Below are 25,157 nucleotides of genomic sequence, written 5' to 3'. Positions count from 1 at the left end.
AGAATGTAAAAGGATTTGGGTTTTAACAGCTGAAGAGTGAAACAACCCATCACAAATTCAGTTTTTTTTCCCCAACCAGATTGTGACATTTTAAGCCGGGAAACATGAGTGAGAGCGAGACTCGCGGCTGAGAGAGCAGGGGAAACTGTGAGACAGGCCAAAGTGTCAGAGCCTCTCTATTTGTCCGAACAGGAGGAGGGACCGGGGGAAGAAGGTGGGGACTATGCTAATGGATTTGGGAGGAAGTGAGGGAAGACTAGAGGAATGTGTCGGAGCTTTCAGGGAGAGTTCAGCTGGGAACGTGCTATCTGCCAAAAGAAGAGAAAGAGTGAGACAGATACTCACTCTAAACGGATAAAAACATGCCCCATTTCACCGTGGTACCAGTGCAGGATAACTCTCCGTCTAACTATGACAGCCTGGAGGGAATAAACTGGGTGGATTACAGAGACACGGGACAGGGAGGATACCCTGGACATGGAGACACAGTTAGCTCAGATGGTAAGTTTCTTCTTTCAATTGTCACTTTGTGAAAACAGTCCCCAAGGTGCAAACTTGGGTTTAACTACCTGAGGAGCAGAGTTCGGAAGTTTGACTGAACCCTAATATTCTTGACAAACGTCCTCAAACCATCAGCAATGTGGTAACCATGGCAATTGTTCAGTCAGTAACATGACAAGACCCCCTGACTACTCACATCCCAGTTTCTGGGAAGCTTTAACATGTTGGCAAAGTTACATCTCTATAAAGTGACGTATATGTTTGATATAAGGGGAGGGATTAAAGAGCAACTCAAGCCGGGACTTTTGGCACAGTGCTGACATGCCAGACACCACTGTGGTGACAAAGGAAAACAATCAAGAGCCAAAGCAGAGGCGGGACCGGGGGGGTCTGCGATAATGGGACAGGCCTCAAGTATTCATGGATACAAAAGACGGAGCCCTCTCTTTGTGCCAAGACAGCAGCTGAGGGTTTAGCTGGCATTTCTTTCCTCCATCTTGTTCCTTTCTCTGGTGCTTTTTAAAAGAGAGAAATGAATGGTAAGATAGAGCCATGCGCGGCCCTAAGGCATGATTAAGAGTCCATCAGCATCTGTTCACTGCAGCTGTAACTGGCATATGGAGAGACCACCAGGTCTGTGGAGACACAGATGTCCTTTTTTGCCTTTGATCTGCACAACAAATACAGTATATACTTTTCAAATCATACATTTCCCACACAAGTTTTTAAATTGAAGTCTTTCAAATTTTCTCGATCGCCCTCTCTCTCTCATTCTCTTTGAGTATGGAAATTACATGCTGGAAAAACTAGATGGATGAAGAAGAGTGGTCTTATGCGGCGGGCGTACTGCTGGATCATTTAACTTCAGGAGGGGCGGAGCAGAAGGAGGGTGCTCACACTGCTAACTTTGTTTTTTAGTGTGACAGCTCAGCAACGTTTAGAGCCGGACGGCACACTGAGGTCATTGTGTTGAAACAGGCTTGTAATGGAAAAGCATCAGCTCTCAGTCAAACCCATGAAGCACGTCATGCCTTACTTCCACATTACTTACAAGAAACTCGATGAAGAAAGGGAGGAAAATAGATAAAGAGAGTCCTATTTCTGCAGATAGGAAAGTAATAAAGTCCTAAAAGCTGTCATTAGCTTCAGCAGATAAAGAGAGACGATTTGATTGTAACTATCCAAGCTGGTTTTCTTTGAGAAACTATTTTTTAACACAGTTGGAACAGGTTTTAATAGATTTATGAGTGGGTTTAACACAAACTCAGTTGGTGTGTTCTTTATTTGATGAGCAGGGAGGTGGTCATCTCCTTTATAACCTGAAGGAGTTTTTATTTAAGACGGAAAAAGCAACAGTAGGAGTAGGAGCTGCCTGGCAGCCCCAAGAATGTCTCTGGCTTCTCAAGGTAACAATAGATCCTCGTCCACTAAGAGGGCCTGTATTAGTTTGTGTTGAAAGAGTTGTGCTTGACAGGCACAGAATGTCTTAAACTGACTTATCTATTACTAATCTTATATATGAAATTGTTTAGTGGTAATATCAATATCAGGAAGAGAGTACAGTATAAAGGCAGTTATTGATCCACTTTAGAGGGGTCATCTGAATCTCATTAAGCTCTGAAGAACATCCAAAGGTTTGGGATTACTGAAGTTTTTTTTTTTATAAATTAATACTTTTACGCAAAAAGAATGCCTTACATTGATAATTGCTTAAAGGTGAATAATAATATATATATATATATATATATATATATATATATATATATATATATATATATATATATATATATATATATATATATATATTAGATAAATTAAGTTTTTAAACTTTCTATCTAACAATCAAAATTCATGTCTGAATGACAAATAGAGAAAATAGGTATAAAAAAGAACAGATAACAGAATCGCCATGTGAAAGTGACTGCACACAGTTAAAAGGTTGAATTTAAAATACTTATCTATGATGATATCTATTACTAATTCACAGACTTCAAAAGATCTTTCACCATAATAAAGCCTAATTTTGTATATTTTTTGTACATTATTCTTTAGTTCTTATTCTTTAGATAAACCTAAGACCATCTACTCAGTTTTAAAGCACAAATTTACTCCATGAATATAAACTAAAAAGTTATTTTTAACATTTTTAACATTTTAACAATGCATTTAGTTACCCTTGTACTGCACTTAAGTGTAATATGACAAATAGGTTCACAGTAGCACAGTTCACTTATATGTATTTTATTTTAAGAAGTACTGATTAACTTATATAAAGTACAAAATTAGTGTGTGAAAATAAAGCACTTGAAGTAAATTTTTTTCACCATGGGATGTCTTTCCAAAAACAAGTGAATAACTGGACATGCCCACAATAGTGATAATATAGTTCAACACATAGATCCTATTTAACTATGGCACTTATAAAAATATTTAAAAAAATAAATAAATGAAAACATTTCAGGTAAATAGCGTATTGAGATCCTATGATTTCCCAACGTGATTATTCACAGTATTTTTAATACAGTTATTTTTATGTATTTATTTATTTATTGATGGTGAGCAAATTTTGATGTCAGTATAGAATAATTCTTTGAAAAACTAAAAATATTACCAGCGTGCAAGGCAGCACGCCTTTGTAGATAAAGTAATTCTTGATGTTGTGAGCTGCATGAACCTACAAAAGTGTTACATAGAAATGCTACCTTTATTTGCATGGTTTTCAATTGTGCGCTATAACCTGCTCTATCTCATGTTTACAAAGACAAATGTACAATTGTGGAGAGTGATTGTTTTTTAAAAAAAAATGTTGGCCACATCACATAAACACTAATCACATTGACAATCACAAGCCACAAAAAACAGTCAATCATCATAAAACACTCGACACCATATATACCTCAACAGTTGGTAAATAACAAGGGTTACAATCAACTGTAATAATTTTGAATAACACATTATAACAGGTTTCTAAACAAGATGAATTCAACAAGGCAAATAAAACCTGCAAATGGAAAAACAATGCAATAGCCTACTATTAGAAATGAATTCCACGGTACTATAACCATTATTTAAGCCATTGATGATTATTTTTTTCCAGTGTTGTTTTCATATTGTGGTTTTGGTTTTTGCTAATGATTGTAATTGTTGGAGCTTCATCAGTACAGCTTCTTCTCTCTTGTTAATACACATCAAAGCCTTCGTACATTCTGTTCTCCCAGCAGGGTCCAATTCCACAGACTTATTCAACTGTACTCGTCTAATTCAGAAAGTCTATTACCAGTGATGGGCTGTTGTGCAACAAATTCTCTTGAAAAAGGTGTTAAACCGGCAGATCGCCCCTTTTGTTAAAGGTTGAAACACTCTGGAAAAAGCCTTCTTTCTCATCTTTAAATGGTTAAAAAGTCAGTTATTTCCCAAGTCTATGTTATGAGCATAATGTTAGACTCACGACTAATACAAAACATCAGACAAAGACAAAGGCGAACGTGAGTGGAGAAAATGCTGTTAACAAGGCAATTACGCCGGCTATAACCGGATACTGTTATTACAATCACGTCAAGCAAACAAGTATGCCATCATAACACATTGCCAAAAATGACTAAGTCTGCCAAAACAGCACGACTTTGACACATAATGAAGACTTTAATTGTTTTGGGGCGGTTTTATGTAACAGCAAGGTCAGTTTTTCGTGTGGTTAATTAATCAGCTGTTCAACACTAAGTGGATTTGTCTCTTCAAAATACTCCACTTTGGAGGTATTTTCAGTAAAGCCGGTCTACCTTTGGGCTATTGTCTGAGCAACAGTTTACAGATGTTTCAACAGAGCTGTTTTCGACAGCTGGATACCAAATGTGCCTGAGTCTTGTACTGTGCAATAACAGCTTATGTATGTGATTTTTTTTTTTCAGATTGTTGAAGCATGTGACGTCTAAACACCACACGTGTGAGTTTAGTAGTTTTTGTCTCAGTCCCGTTAACGTGTCCAGGCCTGCAGTTACACAGCGAGACTCGGTCTCCGTGGGGCTGTCAAGACATTTCTGTTAGACTTTGTGTACAAGCGATCTAAATATCTGGTCAACATTTCAGGCAAACCTTTCTTGCTCGGGAAATTATCATCTTTGAGGTGTTAAAAAACGATCAACATGTTATCTCACAGATTGAGGGAATAAAACGTGCACACAAGCACCGCTAGATGGCAGCATTTGACTATTTTGTTTTAGTTTGTTCATGCAGTTAGAGTATTGATTGGAGGCCACTGGTGAAGATAGTTTTGTTGATTTAATTTGAGTTATATTTATTAAATATGTTGTAATAAGTTTTAGGACATGTACGTCTAAAATATTGAGACATAAAAGCAGGGAACATAAATGCACTTATTTGATTAGTGACCAAACAACTAGTTCATTTTTTTCAATATTAATATCCCATCACTGAAGAATGGCTATTCTGTTCTTTGCATTTTCAGGCATTTTATTAAACAAAACTTCAAAATATATTGACATTCTGGATTAAAAGTTTTAAGTAAGGACCTCCTCACATATTGAATCTATTGTGTGTGTAGCAGTGTTTCCGATTTATCAGTGGAGGTTTTTTCAACCTGAGGGTCAGTGTACATCTGTGTGTGTGTGTGTGTGTGTGTGTGTGTGTTTTAGCAAATGTACCATTGGCAAGGGTGTGTTTGTATTGTGAAAATTCTGATCCCCTCCTGGTCTCTCAGTAAGAGTTAATAGTTCACATTGACCTGGATATAGACAGTGTGCTCCCTGCCTAGACAGACATGCTGATCCGCAACAATGCTCATGCTAACTCTAACTATAATGGCAAATTAATCCTGGACACAGGTGAGTTAGACCTATAGCAAGCTAACTGCAAAGGCAGAGATCTCTTTCATCTTGACAGTTACTATCCTTTTGTATGTATTTGTTATGAATTCTATGCTATATTGTTACATGTATGAACTAATTAACTGCAAGTTTGAGTCTGTGATATAGACTGATGTTAGAAGGAATACATCCCTTCCTTATATCTGTTTCTAAAATATTACATCCACATTGTTCTCTTTAATTTCTAATATCTGACTTCTACTCTCTGTAACCCCCACCCCCCCCAAAAACAGAAAACACTAAATCTGCCCAGTATTGTGGCTGTCAGACTATAAAGCCAATAATGTCTAAGTAGGATTCAGATATACAGACTAAATTGCAAGATTTGACGAATTATTATCTATCAAAGTATGTGTTATTAAGACTATATTTGGGTGCCTTGCTTTAGCCGTGTTTGTATTGACGTTTGTTTTGAGAGCAGAGAGCGTGAGGACACAAAACAATCAAACCGATTAAGTGTTCAGATTCAGTGACCCGATTAAAGGGCAAAATTATAAAAGAAAAGCAGGAAAGAGAGAAACAGAGAAGCATAAATACAAAATGGTTTTAATGCTTGGTTCCGGTGTTAGAAAAGGGTTCAAATGTCAGCTGCAAGGCTTTATTTTGCTCATTTGGAACTTCTTATTAAATGCAATAACTATGAAGGACTGCCAATTTAAGCTTCAGCATTTATTTATTTCTTCCACCGGATCATACTGATACATTTTTATGTGAGGAGAATATTTTTTTAAAAATAAAAGTAAAATGGTCTCATTTGATTCCATCGTTACACAATTACACAATATAAGAGTGTAAAGAGTAGGACATTAGTCACATTTTAGCAGGCATAGTACAGGAAATTACATAATGTGGGCTAAAGCTTAGAAAAATATTCTGAGGGGGGAAAAAGTAAGCTAAAAATGGCTGCATTTCATGCTTTTTCTCTTTTTTTCTTGTATATTAATCATATCAGTCATATGATAAACACATGAAATAAAAAGCTAATGGACACCATATGCACCCACCGGCATGATATATATCCCTGTTAAATTCATTAAATGCGGTTTAAATGTCATCCTCCTGCAGGTCATGGCAATCATAAAGAAGACAGTCCTTTCCTCAGCAGTTCAGACTCAGCATCTAAGAGGAATGACTACTACGACAAGAACTTGGCCCTGTTTGAGGTTCATTTTTTTTTTTCATTCTGATTTCCTTCTTTTCTGTTGTCCTCATTAGGATAAAGTCTTCTGCTAGATGCCTAAATGTAAATGTAATATTTCACTCTAAATGTATAATCTAAAATCCCAGTAACATTTTAAAATATATCCCAAAAACATTTCATGTTATGCTATGTGTAGAATTATGTTTTAGTGTGATTAGTGCTGAGGTGTATCTTTCCATAGGAAGAGCTGGATATCCGACCGAAGGTCTCATCTCTTCTCAGTCGGCTGGTCAGTTACACAAATGTTACTCAGGGAGCCAAAGAACATGAAGAGGCAGAAAGTGCTGATGCATCGAGGAGACAAATGCCCAAGGTCATAAAGAGTTATTTTAACAGCACTATATGAACCAAAATATCTTCAAAAGTGTTGTTCTGAAAGACTCTCATTTCTACTTTGTTCTCTGTAGTCTCCGAATATGGGCACACTGATGGGGGTGTACCTGCCATGTCTGCAGAACATCTTCGGTGTGATTCTCTTTCTGCGTCTCACCTGGATAGTAGGAACAGCAGGTGTCGTCCAATCCTTCCTGATCGTTCTCATGTGCTGTTCCTGTGTAAGTTACCGAAGACACACCCTCACAAACACACTTCTACTGTTGTTTTTCCTCGTCTGTCCTGTAATCAAACAGGTTACCATTGTTTTAAGCGGTTTGACATGTACAGACAGTGTGTTCAAATAATAGGAATTAATAGAAATAATTAACTGTAAATTAATTTAACAGTACTTGGCAGAGTGTGAAAAACTAGTAAGCGTTCAGTATCCTAAAAAAGCATCTCAAGTGTTTCTTTTATGGGTAAATTCTGGCCCTTTGCATGTGTTGCATGTGCTGAAGTTTGTCCTGATCCCTAGCTTCCCTGTAAATGTTAATGGCTCTGGATAATGTCTGTTGTACTAGACGCTGTTGATCGACCTCTGCCCGTTTGTACTGGTGTCTTAATAAAACTGCAAATGGACCCGCTTGCCTCTGACCAATCATTACATATATTATAAGCTATCATGAATTAAAGAGATTACATGATTTAGTTGCTATTTTACTTTCACTGGCTAACCCTCAAATGTAGCTGTTATTGATTAGTATGCAGGCAGCGTGTGAAATCTCTAACTGTGCCATTAGTGCACTTAGTGAATTTGATATGTTAAAAGCATGATAATGTGTTTCATAAAAATGAGTTTGAAAATGATTTTCATTTGCTTGTTTTAACAGACAATGTTAACAGCAATCTCGATGAGTGCCATAGCCACCAATGGTGTAGTTCCAGGTATTTTTTTATTTTTATACTCCTTTGTATTATACCATTGTACACTGTACAGTAAATATCAGCACTGAAGATTTTAGTTTAGGTTTTTAATTTTTGATCTAATTCTGATTCTTTTCTCTTTCTTTAACTGGCAGCTGGCGGGGCCTATTTCATGATATCTCGGTCCCTAGGCCCTGAGTTCGGTGGTGCAGTTGGTCTCTGTTTTTATTTGGGCACGACCTTTGCTGCTGCGATGTACATACTGGGAGCAATTGAAATATTTCTGGTCGGTCTCATTTTATGACAACACACGCACAATCGTCCAAACCGCAAAACGAAGTTCTTAAACCGATCCTTCATCTACTCTTATTGTCTACAGAAATACCTGATTCCTCAGGCTGCCATATTCCATCCCGCAGATATCCACGCAGGGAGTGGTGCGATGCTGAATAACATGAGGGTGTATGGCACAATATGCTTGAGCCTTATGGCTGTGGTTGTCTTTGTGGGGGTCAAATATGTAAACAAATTTGCGTCCCTTTTCCTGGCCTGTGTCATAATCTCCATTGTTTCCATCTACGCCGGAGCTATCAAATCTATCTTCCACCCTCCTGAGTTTCCGTAAGTCATTCAGCAACATGTTTGTAGTTATATGTAATGTTTAGATTATTATTGAAACGCATCAAAAGATTTATTTGATTTAGATACATAATAGAGCTATAAGTATAAAGTCTCTTTATAGCTTAATTTTTCTTAATATGTATAGTCAGAGTTAAACTGTTGTATAGGTTTTACAATATTTTTTTCATATCTGTTGTGGTATGTTTCTGCTTACATTTATGTTCAGTTAGTACGCAGCACCGTGGTTCTGTGAGACACGACATTTCATTCCGCTATATGTCCAGACATGCAGCAGGAATTACAACAATTTAATCTCATAGTTAAAAAAGATTGACTGCACTGAGTTGCTTTTTGAGTTTTCTTATGAGACGGAGAGAAAATATAAGTGGACTCTTATTCTTTGACGCTTTTTCTTTGAAATTGTGTAGGATCTGCATGTTAGGAAACCGCACTCTGGTCCGTGATTTGTTTGATGTCTGTGGGAAGACAGTAGTTGTCGGTAATGACACGGTTCCCAGCCAGCTCTGGAAGAACTTCTGCAGCTCGGAGAACTCCAGCAGTGCTCATTGTGATGAGTACTTCTTCCAGAACAATATTACAGAGATCCAGGGCATTCCTGGGCTGGCCAGTGGCATCATTAAAGGTAAGATATATATACATATATATATATATATATATATATATATATATATATATATATATATATATATATATATATATATATATATATACACACACACATAGTATTATGTACCTTTGAACATTTTATTTTATTAAAATGTCTTTGTGCTTGTGTATGTGTGTAGAAAACATGTGGGGAGATTACATGGAGAAAGGACAGATTCTCGAAAAGGCAAGTCTGTCCTCTGTTGATGTCCATGGCTCTATGGAGACCTTTGGCTTCTATGTGTCTGCTGACATCGCCACATCCTTCACCCTCTTGGTGGGAATCTTCTTTCCTTCTGCCACAGGTAAAACTCATCTGTCCTCTTTGGTTAAGAAATGTATTTACTTATTACGCAGTTCCCTGTAATTCTTTATGATGATAGGACAATCTTGGGATCCATCAGTGTAATATTAGGTGTGTCTGACTTCTTGCTACGTGAAAAATGTAAACATTTGATTAATTTTAGTACATATTTGTCTGAAAAAAGACCAAAAAGAAAGTATACACAAACTATATAAGTGTCACTGCGAGAAGCAGAAAGTATGTGTTTTCAACTGCTTCTTCAACTATAAGCAGCAAAATCAATTCTGATAAAAGAGCCGATAAAGAACAGCCAGACTTTAGTCTGGGTAGCACCACGTTTTATTCTTTGGCTTGAGAATGATGCTTTGACAGGTTCAATAGATTGTACTGTTGGTTAAAAAAAACTTTCAGTAGACAATAGCTCCATAAAAACAGTTTTGAACGTTGTGAGATGGGAAAATGTGTTTAATAAGCGAGATAATATCCTGTCAGCTAACCGTACACTATTTTTTACACATCTGCTTAAAAGAAAATGTCTCTCTGTCTCTGCGACAGGCATTATGGCAGGATCAAATAGATCTGGAGATCTAAGAGATGCACAGAAGTCTATACCAATAGGGACGATCCTCGCTATTACAACCACATCTCTTGTCTGTATCCTTTTTGCTGTTAATATTATGTTTAAAACAAGAATATAGCTATTACTCTTATCGACAGTGTGACATTTTAGAACTCATTTATTTTTTCTGTCTTATAAAAAGTTTTTTGTCAAGAGAAGTTTTACGTAACATTCACAGTGCCATAGATTTCCCTGACTCCTTCGACAGACTTCAGCTCTGTGGTTCTGTTTGGGGCCTGTATCGAGGGTGTTGTGCTAAGAGATAAGTAAGTCATCAAGAGATTACAAATACAGCATTTTTAAAAGGAAATAAGCGCATTGTATCTCATTTGCTCTTGCGTATCTCTTTTAGGTTTGGAGATGCTGTCAATAAAAACTTGGTGGTTGGCACACTGTCCTGGCCCTCTCCCTGGGTCATTGTCATTGGATCCTTCTTCTCCACAGTTGGTGCAGGACTTCAGTCCCTGACAGGAGCTCCTCGCCTCCTGCAAGCCATTGCTAAAGATAACATCATTCCTTTCCTTAGAGTAAGAGATTTCTTGATAATTGATTGCATATATATATATATGTAAATAATAAATAAATAAATTAATAATAATAATAATAAATTAATAAAAAAATATATATATATATATATATATATATATATATATATATATATATATATATATATATATATATATATATATATATAAATTGCAGCATGTTTATCTGTGGTTTATAATGTATTGTAGAATTATATTTACTTCCTTTTTTAAAATGCCAAACCACAAAATCCATAAAAGAAAGCATTTGCATGTCATACGTAAAATTTTTCCTAAAATGTAAATATGTGATGCTAACAGCTGACTGCTGCTTTCTGTTTCTGAGTCTACGAGACTAATGAGACCACTGTGTATTTGCACACACGTAGGTTTTTGGACACGGTAAAGCTAATGGAGAGCCCACGTGGGCCCTGCTGCTGACGGGACTCATAGCAGAGCTCGGCATCCTCATTGCATCACTGGATATGGTCGCTCCTATTCTCTCCATGTGAGGACAAAGCACAAACACACACAGATATGCATAATAAGATGTCATTTTTATATTAAATATTGCATGTAAATGCAGTTGCGTACTGTTTTTATTGAATAAGTTTTTAGATGCTTTTGAAGCAGGCCTATACTATAAACAATACTATAAAATAAATTGCAAATAGATCATACTGTTAAAATGTAAGACAGACATCAGGTAACATTTGCTTTTTATGAAACTTACAGGCTCGGTACAAACTGCCCACATGTTTCCATATTCTTGTCACTGTCACCTACTGATATTCAACCAGAAATAAAGATTTATTTATTTATTCATGTATTATTCTACGTTAAAATATTTTCCACCTTAATTGTCATTTCATGTGTTACATAACACTTATTCTAATATGTAATGTATACATTGTATTGTTCACTTTACAGGTTTTTCCTGATGTGTTATCTTTTTGTAAACTTGGCATGTGCCGTACAAACACTTTTAAGAACGCCAAACTGGAGACCTCGCTTCAGATACTACCACTGGTAAAGTGTGCATTTAAATTGTGTTTGCACACATTTGTGCATATCCTGAGAACTTAAGTCAAATGGGATCTCAAAATTCAATGGCATTCAAGCGCTTGATATCCAGTACTCCTAAAATCGACATGTCATAAAACAATTCTAGCTATTCTAACAAAACAAGCCTTTTTATGATCTCTGTTCTCTCCCTCTCAGGGCTCTTTCATTTCTTGGCATGAGTATGTGTTTAGCCCTCATGTTTATCTCATCTTGGTACTATGCCATTGTAGCGATGGGCATTGCTGGTATGATCTACAAGTACATTGAGTATCAGGGGTAAGTGATTTCTAATTATATCTATTAAACTAACATGTAAATCACTGGGAAGCACTTGAAAAGTCACTTGAGTTCTCCCTTTTTGGTTTACAAATCTCTGGCTTGTATATTGTTCTCTTTTGTAGAGCAGAGAAGGAATGGGGGGACGGGATCCGGGGGTTGTCTCTTAGTGCAGCCCGTTACGCGCTTCTTCGGCTGGAGGCTGGACCACCCCACACCAAAAACTGGAGGTTAGTTTGTCACAGGCAGTGTGTTTCACATTATAATTGACTGCTGTAAATGCAATGCATTATATAAACCCAAACTATTAAAGAAGATGTATAAAGACAATAGATAAAAAGCGTAGATAAATTAAAATATTATCAGCTGTTATTTTTCCAGAACACATATTTAGTCATGGAAACACTTTTACTTAGTTTAGTTAAATAATGTTGATAGATATTGTTTGAATAACGTACTGCTGCAGGCGTGCTTCAAACAGTCTTTGTAATAACAGTAGCATAATGATATTGCACTACCGTTCAGAAGTTTGGAGTTGGTAAGATTTCCTGATGTTTATTAAAGAAGTCTCTAATACTTAACAAACTTGATTATTTATTGATCATATAAATACAGTAAAAACAGTAATACTATAAAATATTATCAAAACAACTGTTTTGTATTTTATTAATTATTATTATTTTTTTTTTCTGTTATGGAAAAGGTGAATTTTTCTGTTGTTCCAGTCTTTATTGTCGTACAATAATGTTTTTATTTTTAGAAATTACCAAAAGGCAGCCTTTTTGACCTTTTTTGGCCTTTAATCCATGTAATGAATCTGTGCTAAATACAATCTTCCTGAACCAAACGTTTAAACAGTAGTGTATTTAGACATACAGTATTGATACACTATTTTATTAGATAGTATACACCCATAATTTTTTTTTTTTTAATAAATAATTACACTAAAATCACATTAAAATAAAATTGTTAATAGGCCACAGCTGCTGGTTCTGCTGAAGTTGGATGAGGACCTGCATGTAAAGTATCCCAGAATGCTTACCTTTGCCTCGCAGCTAAAGGCGGGAAAAGGTCTAACCATTGTAGGATCAGTGATACAGGGCAACTTCCTGGAGTGCTACGGGGAAACACAAGCATCAGAACAGGTGAGGAAGTTTCCTGCTTCCTGATCACTTTTAGGATGACCATGGCTATAACTGTGATCCTGAATTAGAGATGCAGATACATTGATGGTTATGTACAGTATTTAATTACTCGGGTGTAGTGTCTTCAGCCTCTCTGGAGTGTGCAAAGAAAAGCGAGCAAAAGGCAAGATTTCATTAAATTAGGTTTCTTTACCCTCCACCAGGCAATAAAGAACATGATGGAGATTGAGCGGGTGAAGGGTTTCTGTCAGGTGGTGGTCGCCTCCAAAGTGAGAGAGGGCATCGCGCACCTCATCCAGTCCTGCGGTCTGGGAGGCATGAAACATAACACAGTCGTGATGGGTTGGCCGTATGGCTGGAGACAGAGTGAAGACCCACGGGCTTGGAAAACCTTTATTAGTAAGAACAAGGTTTATTTGAGTTATGTGCATTTGTAATTGCCTGCACTGATACACAGTTCACAGAAAGGCTCCGCTTTCATATTCTCTCACTTATAGATACAGTCCGATGTACTACAGCTGCCCACCTGGCTCTGATGGTGCCAAAAAATGTGTCGTTCTATCCCAGCAATCATGAGCGCTTTTCTGATGGATACATCGATGTGTGGTGGATTGTCCACGATGGGGGAATGCTCATGCTATTGCCTTTCCTTCTCAAACAACATAAGGTGAACAATTACTCATTGATTGATTTATTTTGACCTGTATATTTAGATATTTTCAGGCAATGTTTGTTCTGACATTCAATAAATCAGCACAATATTATTTGGATTCTTGTACTTCAGGTCTGGCGTAAATGTAAAATGCGCATCTTCACTGTGGCTCAAATGGACGATAACAGCATTCAGATGAAGAAGGATCTGGCGACCTTCCTGTACCAGCTCAGATTAGAGGCGGAGGTGGAAGTGGTTGAGATGGTATACAGAACACTTTTGTTTCGCTATTATCGCTTCACATCCCACCGCATTACATTAAGTAACCAAATGTTGTTATTTGCAGCATGACAGCGATATCTCAGCATATACATACGAGCGGACACTGATGATGGAGCAGAGGTCACAGATGCTGAAACAAATGAGGCTCTCTAGTGCAGAGAGAGACAGAGAGGTACCGCAATATATTTACTTTTGAAATGTCTCTCTTCTGAACTTACACTGTAGCTGACCAACAGCAAAGTAATACAGAAGTCATTTAAGCATGTTATGGAATAACAAACAATACACCCTTAATGTGGTTACTTAAATTAAATGTTGCACAAATTATTTCCAAATTTTTTTTTTATATATAACTTTATACACTAAAATGTAAAGTAATTTGTAAAAAGAAAAAAAAAACAGAATTGCGTACTAATATTGTGCTTTTTTTTTTTATTAAATAGTTAAGTTGAATTTTTTTTTTTTTTAATTATCTAAGGATATTGTACGCAGGCTTTTATTTTTGACAACACTGTTATGTGTAAAGTAAATATGCATGTATTGTGTCATCCTGACAACCTGTTTTATGTACAAAATACACATTACATTAATGAAATGCATGAAAAGCAAAATTAAATCATATTTTAAGATATTTCATTCACAAAGTGCTTTTTGTGGTATAGACCTCTGTACTCAAAATGAGATGACTTTACATTATGGTGAACAACATGCAATTGCTTTTATCTTTCTGCGCACAAAATGCATCAGTGTACAAGATTTTATTATAAAATACGATATTGTATTTATCACCCGACTCTCCATGCTAGCGTCACATGTAATGATTTGTTGACTGTAAAAATTCCTGCAGTAGCAGTTCTCTAAAGTGCAGTCTCGTTGCTCTTGACTATAGGCCCAGCTAGTGAAGGACAGACACTCGCTGATAAGAATGGGCAGTCTATACTCCGATGAAGAAGAGGAAACCATTGAAGTATTACCAGAGAAAAACCAAATGACCTGGACTAGCGAAAAAATAGAAGCTGAAAGACGAAACCGAAACAACGCACCAGAAAATTTCAGAGAACTAATCAGCATTAAACCGTGAGTATGCAAGCAGGAACAAGAACAGGAATGCCACCATCACTGCGTACTACCAACACAACATTCAGTCGCCTTAAAATTATAAGGTTCTATCTGCATTCTGAGCAGTTTTTAGATATTGAGCTTTACATATTTTGTATTTTGTTTTCTAAAAAAAGGGCAAAAATGTACACATCTTACAAAAGAAGTATCACATAAAGTTGTCACAGAATACGAATGTGTGAATAAAATTATAATTCTAAGGTGACGATTTGGTACAAAGTTTTTACTTTTTATCTTTGTATAATGGTCTTTTTATATGATTAGCATAAAGAGAAGAGTATTATTGGCATCTGTTCCTTGTTTTATTTGCCTTTTTTACATAAGTAAACTGTGTGGGTGTGCATGCTTGTGTACTTTCAGTGTGCTATAACCTACAAACCTCAATGGTGCTACAGTAGTTTACTGCGTTCATGTTTTTTTTTTTAATTCCACTCTCTGTGTTTCAGTGATCAGTCTAATGTTCGGCGGATGCACACAGCTGTGAAGCTGAATGAGGTTATTGTAAATAGATCCCATGATGCCAGGCTCGTGCTGCTGAACATGCCAGGACCTCCACGCAACCCAGAGGGAGATGAAAACTGTATCCTTCCCATAGAACGATTCCCTTTAAGTACTATATTAAAGATTTCTTTTAGATGCGCTATTAGTGTGATACAGAAAAATCCAACGTGAAATAGGCTGTTTGGTATGGTATACTGTAAATGTAGCGCTACTTCTCATGCTGTTTCGTTAACTCCGATTTCAGATATGGAATTTCTCGAGGTGTTAACTGAAGGTCTAGAGAGAGTGCTGCTTGTGAGAGGTGGAGGTCGTGAGGTCATCACCATCTATTCCTAAACGGCCAAAGATCCCATACACAGACCACTGTACCACTGTTGCTATATCTAGCGCAAGGCAATAAAGTGGCGTACACTTTTAAGCACGCTAACAGTTCGCTCGAAAATATTGTGGGTCGGATCAGAACCGAGAAAAATACTTCACAAGAGTTAACAGTAGCTTGTTTAGAAAATTAAAATTAAAAAAAAAAACATACAAAAGATGATTATTTTGTACAGGACGACTATATGTAAAATGAGCACATGTGATATCTCGACTTTCACAGCCCAAGTAACAGATCTAATGCTTTCTTGTGCAAGATCATTCAGAGTGCAAGTTAGAACTTAAATTGATATTTGAGTGCTTGTATTTTTTATTTATTTCGTTCTCATTATTTATTTGTAAAACTCCCCTTTGCATTAGAAAATAACCAAAATGAGCTGAAATGAGATGAACAGATTTTGTAATTTATAACTGCATTGTGTAACTTTTTTTTTAAGATAAATATTCTTTATAAATGAACCATGCATTTTCAGCATACTGCATTTTAGTACACAACTCACATTGAGAATGAAACATTTTGGATACCGATACAAAGTCTTTATTCTTTTTTAGAGCATGATTACTGTACAGACATTTGTTACAAACGTTTGTTATACAAATAGAAGAAAACATAGGAAACTCTATTGACTAACAATATTTATATCTTGGATATAAAGGTGATGATCTGTTACTAGTTGTATGATGTTACATCTGTACAGTGTTTCATGTTAAATAGAAAGATTCAATGAAATATGCAGTTGTCTTTTATGTATAGTATTAAGAGAAATCTATTTAAAAAAAGGAATATAACAGACAATTTACAATAAAGTGCACTATGAACCGCAGAACATGCTACATGTATTGTATGATCATATTTTTTGCCTCAGAGAAGACAACGTCTAACTGTATCTACAGATAAATGTAAGTATACACTGTGACTCTGTGACTCTCTGGTGCTTCCAAAAGATTCACCTTAAAATTTGAACAGTTTGAGGCAGGACTACTTATTAGTTCAAACAGTGCGCCAGGGCATAGTGGAATAGGTGATAGGAGTGTGTGAGAAACGTGTCTGAAAAGAAATCATTGCATAATATTATAAATAATTATAATACAAAATTGTTGTATTCAATAAAAAATATGACTTTTTTGATATCCAATATCTACATTATTTATCTACTTCTGCAAAAACGGAAACACCAGCAATATCGAAAGAAACAGGCGCTTCTTACATATCAGTTTCCAAAACTGTCAAAGACCTGAAGGTGTAAATTTCAGTCAGCAATTTTTTTTTTTTGATTTTTGGTAAAGGAGAAGTTCTTTTTATTTCAAACTTGCTGTAGTCATCTGCAAGAAGTCTTCAAGAAATCTTCAGGAAATCTTCAAGAAAATCTAACCAAGATCCAGCACTGCGGAGCATATAGGTTTCAAAGGGGAGGAGTACATGGAGGTGGAAACAAAAGCATGCAAATATAGAACAGGAACTTAGCCCAGAACAGGAACTCTTCAGAGCCTTGATCTATGTACTCCAAATGTACTCCTGGACGTCTTGAGATTTTAAATCAAGAGTTGGCTAAGCAGTCAGTGCTAAAATTTTCATTTGTATACAGTATATTTCGGAAGAGTCGTTGTTTGCTAAATTACTGGAACTGGATCAAAAGCAAGATGAAGCAGATTAAAGCTTTTACAGGCATTAATGCAGCCTTTCCACTTCGATGGCTACTTTCAGACGTGCCTGGAGGGACCAGCACTGTACGGCAGCTCTTGCTTACTTCTGAAAGTGAGATGTCAGCTTCACTGGGTAAAGTGTGCAGCATATCGTCGCGCACCTGAACAGAGAGAAATATTTAACACATATCCAAATGTGCTTCGACCGCACTGAGGGAAATACTTCTAACATAACACAAATACAAACTAGAAGAATATAGAACACTTATTTATACACACATCCTCAAAGCGAACAAAATGAATATTGACATTTTATATATAAAATACATTTCAAAAATACCAATTTAAACCAAAATAGGCCACCAGAAGACAACGTTTTCCATAATTTGTGGAGCTGATACATAAAGCTGTTAGAGACTACAAGGTTTAACAATATTTCTTGCGCTGGATGCGGTCCAAACTGAGGCAGCTACAGTTAAAACCTTATCAGACTAAATGCACCGGAGCAGTGACATTTAGATAAAGAGGAATCTTATCATACATAATCAAGAACAGGATGGTAAGGTGTCTTATTTATGTATGCTGTATATGCATTATGTATATCAGGGCCACCAACTAATTTCAGATTGGAGTAAGAATTATTGTGGGGGGAGGGGTTTTTTAAACACGAAACCCATCAGCAGAGTTTTGAGGACTGATGTAGAATAACTGCTGCAGTGGTGCAAAACATTAACTTTGCTAACTCTAGCTAGCTTAATAGCTTCCTAGCTTATTTCTATGTTGGCTATAGAACATATTAACTACTGTCGCTTTTCCACTACATGGTGTGGCACAGTACGGTTTGGTACGGCTCATTTTCGGGAGCTTTTCCTACGGGTACAGTACCAGAGTGATGCTGCCCACTCTGTCTCACCAGTTGATGTGTTCTATGTGTTCCCAATGTTTTTGGATGCGCGGTGTGAGAAAAGTGTCAAACGTCTGTGATTTGGCAGCCCTGATGTAACAGATACACTTTCTGCAGTCTGTTTGGAGAATCGAGACGTAATGTGGAGGTGCTTTTTGAAGTGGATGTTGCAATAACAACTGTAATTTAAAAGAATGCAGTAAGCTGAGGGTGGAAAATAGCGGCTGTAATGTGATCAGATAAATTAATGGGGATTCATGGGAGCAGGACAAAAAAAAAAAAAAAAAGAAACAGGAAGGAATTTCCATATGGTTGTAAAGATCACCATTGTAGTACAAGAAAGGAAAAAGCTGAGGAACAAGATAATGCAAGAATGTGTGTGACACAAGTTCAGACTACAATTCATCTGAGATGTCTTATGAAGTTATCCAATGCCAAAAACAAAGAACAGTCAAAAATATGACCTTTACAGAGTTAAAAGCTTTGGGATGTTTACAGAAAACTAAAATGAGACTCATAGGTGCTGACTGTGAGCAAAATGACCAGTGACTGACAAAACCTGGACTATCACAATGCACCTATGTACAAGTATATGTTTGCAATGTTATGTTTACAAATTTAAAATCGCAAGGTTGTAAGTATATCCATACTGCCTCTAAAGAGGCCATTTTTTTTACACATATCTTAATTTCTGACCTTCTCAACCTGTCGGAACACTCTGAGGAAGTTCAGCCTTAGCACTCCTGCCAGCTCTTCCTCAGTCCAGTTTCTTGATACCAGCTCCTCAATTAGCACTGAATATTTGGAGACATCCTCCAGGCCTTCAGGAAATCTGCAATAATAAGGGCATGCATAAACACACGGACATACAGATAAGGGCCACATGCATTGTGGTTCGTGGGGATACAAACTATTCTTAAAAGATTTCTATTAAATGAGTAAAATGTGGTAACTAAAAAGGGATATGTAAAAAGATTTCTGCAGAATTCTGCAAACATGGATTCTGTGGTACTTTAAACAAATAAACGGAGCAAAGAAGTGTGAGTGTAAACAAAAATTCTGCAACGTCAATATAGATGAGATGTTAACTTGCCCTAGAGTCCCATCAAAGTCTGCTCCAATCCCAATGCTTTCTGTTCCAATCAACCGCTTTAGATGATCAAAATGATCTTAAAAAAAAACATACATCTCAAATTTCCAAAATAAATACAAATCAAAAAAGAAAGAAATTGAGTGTCTTACCAGCCACAATAGACACGTTTGCCTTATTTGAACATGCTACAAAACTGCTGTAGAGGGTCAACATGATAAGCCCGCCATTTTTTTTCTAGAGAGCAAGCAAAGTTATTTATTTTCAAAGTGTCTGAAATTCTATTGCAGCAAAACAAGTGGAGGTCTCACCAGCAGCAGCAGCAGGTCGTCAGGTACGTTGCGGATATTGTTACAGACAGCATAGGCTGAAGAATGGCTGAAAATAACAGGAGCTGTAGAATATTCCAGCGCAGCTTTGGCTGTCTCCCATGAGCTATGGGACAGATCAACCAGCATTCCCAACCTGTTCATCTCTTTCACCACCGCCTGAGGAGAGAGATTATGAAATGATCCGGTTCAGTCATCAGCAGCTAGTTGTGTTTAAAGTTAACGCATCATAATCATTTATGAAGAGAGTTTTTCCCCATTTACTTAATTTATATAACATAACGGGCTTGCTGTGAACAACACTTGACTGATATGTTTGGATAGATGTCTTTTATATGTCATGGGTACACATTTGCCTATTTTAACATATATAGGCATATGCTTTAATTTTTTTTTTAATAATAATGATGATATACTTTGCAAACAGACCATCTTGAATATTTTAATTATTGACAATTTAAGGCATTTTTAAAGCTAAATGAATAAACAAATAACTCCTAGAAATTTCTGTATTATTTTTTGTCTTTAGACTTTGGGTTCAAAGAGGGGACACAAGACAGGGATTTCCAAATATAGTAGAGGACGAAAGAGGCCTTTACAGGTTCAAATTCCCCACTAAAAAAGTGTAGCTGTAGTAAAGTGTAACTTTGCTTCAACTATCTTTGTGTTCTTTTCACGATCCACATCCGTTTAAGATTTTTTATTGACCACTGATTCATCAAGAAAAACTTACCCTGCCAAAATCGCTCAGGCTGTTATTCTTCTTCTGGTAAAATGTGTAAACACTAGATGAGCTTTCAGCCCTACACATGAGATTATTGGAGAGAGTTAAATAATTTAACTATATTAAATTGACCAATAAACTTTTAGGGACTGTATGTATTGAAGTAAACTGTACAACTTGTACTTGTACTCCTCTCTTAGTTCAGTGTTAAAACTTAGTGTTTATAGATGTACGAATTATTATTATTATTAACTTATGCTGTACATGTATGGTGAGCATTTACCATGGGGTGTTGCAGTTGTGTGTGAGGGCCATGGATCTTACTCCAAGCTGGTAGAACATGCGTAGTGCTGCTAAGCTGTTGTCGATGGAGTGGCCTCCCTCTATACTGATTAGACATGCAATTTTTGTACTGTTCCTCATTCCTTTAACACACAACATTTTGAAAAAAGTGTTTAAAGTGTTTAAAGGCACGAATATATAAAACAATGTGTAATCTTTTCCCTCTTATCTCCAGTTATAAGTAATAATCTGAGCGCAACAGACATACAGTAAGCGTTTTTATATCTTCCTGAAAAGACGCTGAAACTACCCGACAACCTTCAATCTCCAAAAAAACATCAATATCAGACACTACCCTTATTTCACAAGAAAAACTCTTGCAGACACTTCTATAAAATTGAGGCCAGTAAATATTTTAGTTTTAAAACTATTTCCTATATACACTATTGTTTTGAACTTTATGTCAATCAAAATGATCCATTTATCAAATCTTCATAAAAACTTAGTGTGGTTTTCACCAAAATATTAAACAGCACGGTTTTCAACGTTGATAATAACTACACATTATACTACACATATAAGATTGCATATATAGTCTCTTCTCCTTTCTCTTACACAAGTGTAGGCAAGAATCGTGTTCATTTGGAATGCACTGGAGATGATTTACAACATCCTCTTCCGGAGAGGCACTGATTTATGAACTTTCGTAATAAGATTTGTATTTTTATCAAACCCTTGTTCCCTGATGGAGGGAATGGAGACATCATGTCATAACAAGAGACTGTGGTCTCCAGGACACCACTGAACTTGGGAGGCCCCCAGGTCAACTGAATTTTTTTTTAGAGAAAACCTCTTCTGCTCACCAATCATTCTAGTATTCAGATTTGCTGCTGAAGAAACATTTACAATTATTATTAATACTATTATTATTATGATGATGATGATCAATATTTGAAACAGTTGAGTTCAATTTTTCAGGATTCTTTGATGAATACAAATATACATAATTTTTCATTGATGATTATCATTTTTCATTAAGATCATTTATATACTATAACCATTCAAGATTTTGAATGGTTACAGTGCATAAATGATCTTTGCATATTTCTATTCATTAAAGAATCCAGAAAAAAATATATACTGAACTGTTTTAAATATTGATCATCATAATTGATCATTATCATAATAATAATAGTATTGTTATTATTATGAGGGGAGTTATTGTCCTCTGAAGCAGATCAATGGATTTTTAAAACTAAAATATTTCTAGTTTTAAAATAATCATATACAGCTAGGATGGCTTTGGGGTGAGTAAAATATGAGGTAAATTTCATTTTAAGGTGAACTATTCCTTTAACAACTATAGGCCAATTAAAATGTGTTTTTAATAGGAATATATATATAAAAGCAAGAATTAAAGTGAGACAAAGTGCTAAAGATTCAGTTTACATGCTGGCTTGCTGGAGCTTTGAATTCATGTTTCCACAATTCATGCCCCCTTTTTTGCTCTTTCACTCTTTCTCTTTTTTGTGAATGCATTGCTTTTATTTTATTTTATTTTATTTTTATTTTATTTATTTTATTTTATATTTCTCTATAAATCGTGCCAACAACAGAAAATTTGGTGTTATTTAAATTAGATGTAATTGGATAAAATAAATTACATTCTAAAAAATATTCTGTACAAGTTGTTACGACTTTTAGAAGACATTACTGACAGAAACACAAAAACAAGCTATCAAATTACTAATTCAGCACAACAACCACTGTCGCCTCCAGAGAGCGGATGCTGCGGAGTGGAGGGAAAGCACAGGGTGGAATCAGTGGATCTTTAAAGGAAGGTCAACAGAACGCTTTGAGCTCGGGTGAAAGCATTGATAGGTTTGGTGAGAGGGGCACCTCAGCCAATGCAGGCAGAGGGGCAGTGACTCTAGCCGCCGGGCCACCACACTGAGCATGGCCCTGACACAATGGATAGTTTGCTAAATCTGCAGTGAAATGACATTATTACAGCTTTAAGGGTGCTATTGATTTCGTTTGAGGGTGCTTAGCAACCTCTAGCACCTTTTTGGAACTGGGCCTGAGTTAAAATGTTCGGTAAAGTGGTCAGGTGGCAGTTGGGGTGCAATAGTACCTTCTGCTGTGGTGACCAGTTCCATCTCCGGGTTTTCAGTACATATACGACGAATTACATCAATCTGTTCCAAGGTCAATCTAACAGCATCTTTGTCCTGAGCTGTGCACAACACGTACGCTGCAAAAACCTAACAAACATCAAGGACTTATTTATCTTTAATAATTCACCAAAATAACTAAATCAAGAATCAAGACACTCACTTGTGGACAAAAAAAGCCTAAGAAATATGACAATTTTTGAAAGAATTTAGCAGTTTCTGTGACATTTAGTGACTTATTAAAGAAACTGTAAGAAGAGGAGAGTGGACTTTAAGATAATGGTTAAGATAATCATATATTGCTCATGGAACCACAAAATATTCAGAGCTGTGTGTGAATTTAGAGCAGATCAGCCTTGCTCATCAGGCCCAGCACTTCATCTACATAATATACAGTATACACAAATATTAGTTTGTCACTTCAAATTTACAGGTGGTTATAGATTTAGTTGGTTATAGATGGTTATAGATTTGGATTATGCTCAAGATCAGACAAGAGAAATTACCAGTCCTCCAACATGGCCAGCAGTGAGGCGACTAATATCTGTAGCCACCTTAGGATTGTTGTGCATACTGAAAGCGCTCAGTTTGTTATTATGGTGCATTCTCAGACGTAATGCCAGGTCATTGTGTCTTGAATAAAAGAAAGAGTAGAGGTGTGAAATCAAAAGGCCACCGCCATCACCACCATTTTTATTGCAGCTATAACCTTCTCTAAAGCAATTTACAGTCAGTATTCACAGCTATATAATATTACAAACCAGTTATGTTTAAAGGACAGAATAAAATAAAAATAAATAAAAAGTAAGTCATACCCATCAATCAGTGGATATTTTGTCATTATATCCAGGGTTGTACTGCTTTCGGACATCACTCCATGAAGAAGTGAGAGAAGAGTGAATACGAACCACCATATCCATGCACCTTTGATGCCTGCTTTTTTATATATTAACATCCTATGAAGCTGATTAAACAAAAATGGATTTGATTAGATTTGCTCTAATAAAAATACACATCAGATTTCACTAAGAACTATAAAAAACAAGAGATATTTTATAAAAAATAATTTATGAAATTTGGAAAATAAATTACAGTTAGTCGCTGCTGAATAGTCGCTAACTAGCTCAATTACTGAGAATGAATTATGAAACTGATGAAGGGGAGACCCAGGCTTTTTGTTACATACAGAGGTTGTCACAATATATTAAACCGTACTGAATACATTTTTTTTTTCTCGTTTTTGTTTTGCATTGGTTATATGTGGTCATTTGAAAAGTGGCCTTTTTGTTTCCAATATTTAAAAATTGTGTTTTATATGTTATGAAACAATACTGTAACTTTCAGAATTGGCTGTAATGCCGTGATAATTCAAATATAATTATAAACCGCAAAAATAACTCCTTAATTTTACCCTGGATTGCAGCAAATAAACACACACACACACACTTCCCTGTTAAGAGTACATATACATGTGTTAAAAACGTCGTTAAAACTGTTTTACTAAAACCAGACTTTTTTTGACGATACATCTTAAAAACATCTGTCAAGCAAATGTATTGTGAACAAGCCTCGCTATGAGTACATTCAATTAACTACCTCGGACTAAAAGTGTTCAATATTCACGTAATACATACGTGCACGTATCCTTACAGTAAACTTAACCATTTATCTGTACATGTTAGTCTCTAACCACCTGGACCAAAAAAACGTGTAAATAACAAGAAAGCATTAGAAAACCGGATCTCCCCAACTCCGTTATCTCATAGAATCAAGCCTGAAATGTCCGTCTGTAAAACACACTGTAGCCTATTTTAAACAGCATTATTACTCACCGCGTCCGAGGGCTTGCTTTAAAGTTGGCTACCCTTGAACGTGAAAAGATGTTTATGCGGTTCCTCCGTGCGGAACTTGTCCATGTGTCGTTCTTATGAGTTTAAAACGCTTGGTGGTTTGCAGTTAGTCGGACAAGTGTCGCCCTCTTCAGTGCGGTCTTCGTAGACATATAAAGTGACTTAATGAACTCTACCTAGAAGC

At 36.2% G+C, this 25,157-nt stretch overlaps 2 protein-coding genes across 3 annotated transcripts; one reads left to right on the top strand and one right to left on the bottom strand.

The window, feature by feature from the left end:
* Nucleotides 1-244: 244 nt before the first annotated feature.
* Nucleotides 245-16,435, top strand: slc12a4 (solute carrier family 12 member 4). 2 transcript variants are annotated; one of them, XM_043244163.1, is made up of 24 exons: nucleotides 245-501; nucleotides 6,450-6,547; nucleotides 6,767-6,898; nucleotides 6,993-7,139; nucleotides 7,791-7,845; nucleotides 7,980-8,110; nucleotides 8,204-8,445; nucleotides 8,874-9,088; nucleotides 9,252-9,416; nucleotides 9,971-10,069; nucleotides 10,243-10,300; nucleotides 10,387-10,561; nucleotides 10,948-11,066; nucleotides 11,489-11,587; nucleotides 11,780-11,899; nucleotides 12,025-12,129; nucleotides 12,876-13,044; nucleotides 13,248-13,443; nucleotides 13,542-13,711; nucleotides 13,829-13,960; nucleotides 14,043-14,150; nucleotides 14,868-15,055; nucleotides 15,544-15,677; nucleotides 15,843-16,435. In XM_043244163.1, exons 1-24 carry the CDS (start codon nucleotides 363-365, stop codon nucleotides 15,932-15,934), a joined length of 3,288 nt encoding a protein of 1,095 aa, XP_043100098.1. In that variant the 5' UTR covers nucleotides 245-362; the 3' UTR covers nucleotides 15,935-16,435. The 2 variants fall into 2 exon arrangements, with proteins under 2 accessions (XP_043100098.1, XP_043100099.1); XM_043244164.1 differs by lacking the exon at nucleotides 245-501 and adding an exon at nucleotides 5,198-5,342.
* dpep2 (dipeptidase 2) lies at nucleotides 16,117-25,105 on the bottom strand. The gene is made up of 11 exons (XM_043244167.1): nucleotides 24,956-25,105; nucleotides 23,939-24,087; nucleotides 23,630-23,756; nucleotides 23,084-23,213; nucleotides 20,951-21,092; nucleotides 20,677-20,746; nucleotides 19,926-20,102; nucleotides 19,767-19,851; nucleotides 19,618-19,693; nucleotides 19,221-19,356; nucleotides 16,117-17,781 (listed from the first exon to the last, which is right to left on the bottom strand). The coding sequence occupies exons 2-11, from the start codon at nucleotides 24,076-24,078 to the stop codon at nucleotides 17,593-17,595; spliced, it is 1,272 nt and encodes a 423-aa protein (XP_043100102.1). The 5' UTR covers nucleotides 24,079-24,087; nucleotides 24,956-25,105; the 3' UTR covers nucleotides 16,117-17,592.
* Between the last annotated feature and the right edge of the window lie 52 nt (nucleotides 25,106-25,157).

The sequence above is a fragment of the Puntigrus tetrazona genome, chromosome 7 (assembly GCF_018831695.1).
Source record: "Puntigrus tetrazona isolate hp1 chromosome 7, ASM1883169v1, whole genome shotgun sequence".
NCBI lineage: Eukaryota > Metazoa > Chordata > Actinopteri > Cypriniformes > Cyprinidae > Puntigrus > Puntigrus tetrazona.
The sequence above is the reverse complement of the archived record's forward strand: the minus strand, read 5'-3'. Positions and strand labels throughout refer to the sequence as shown.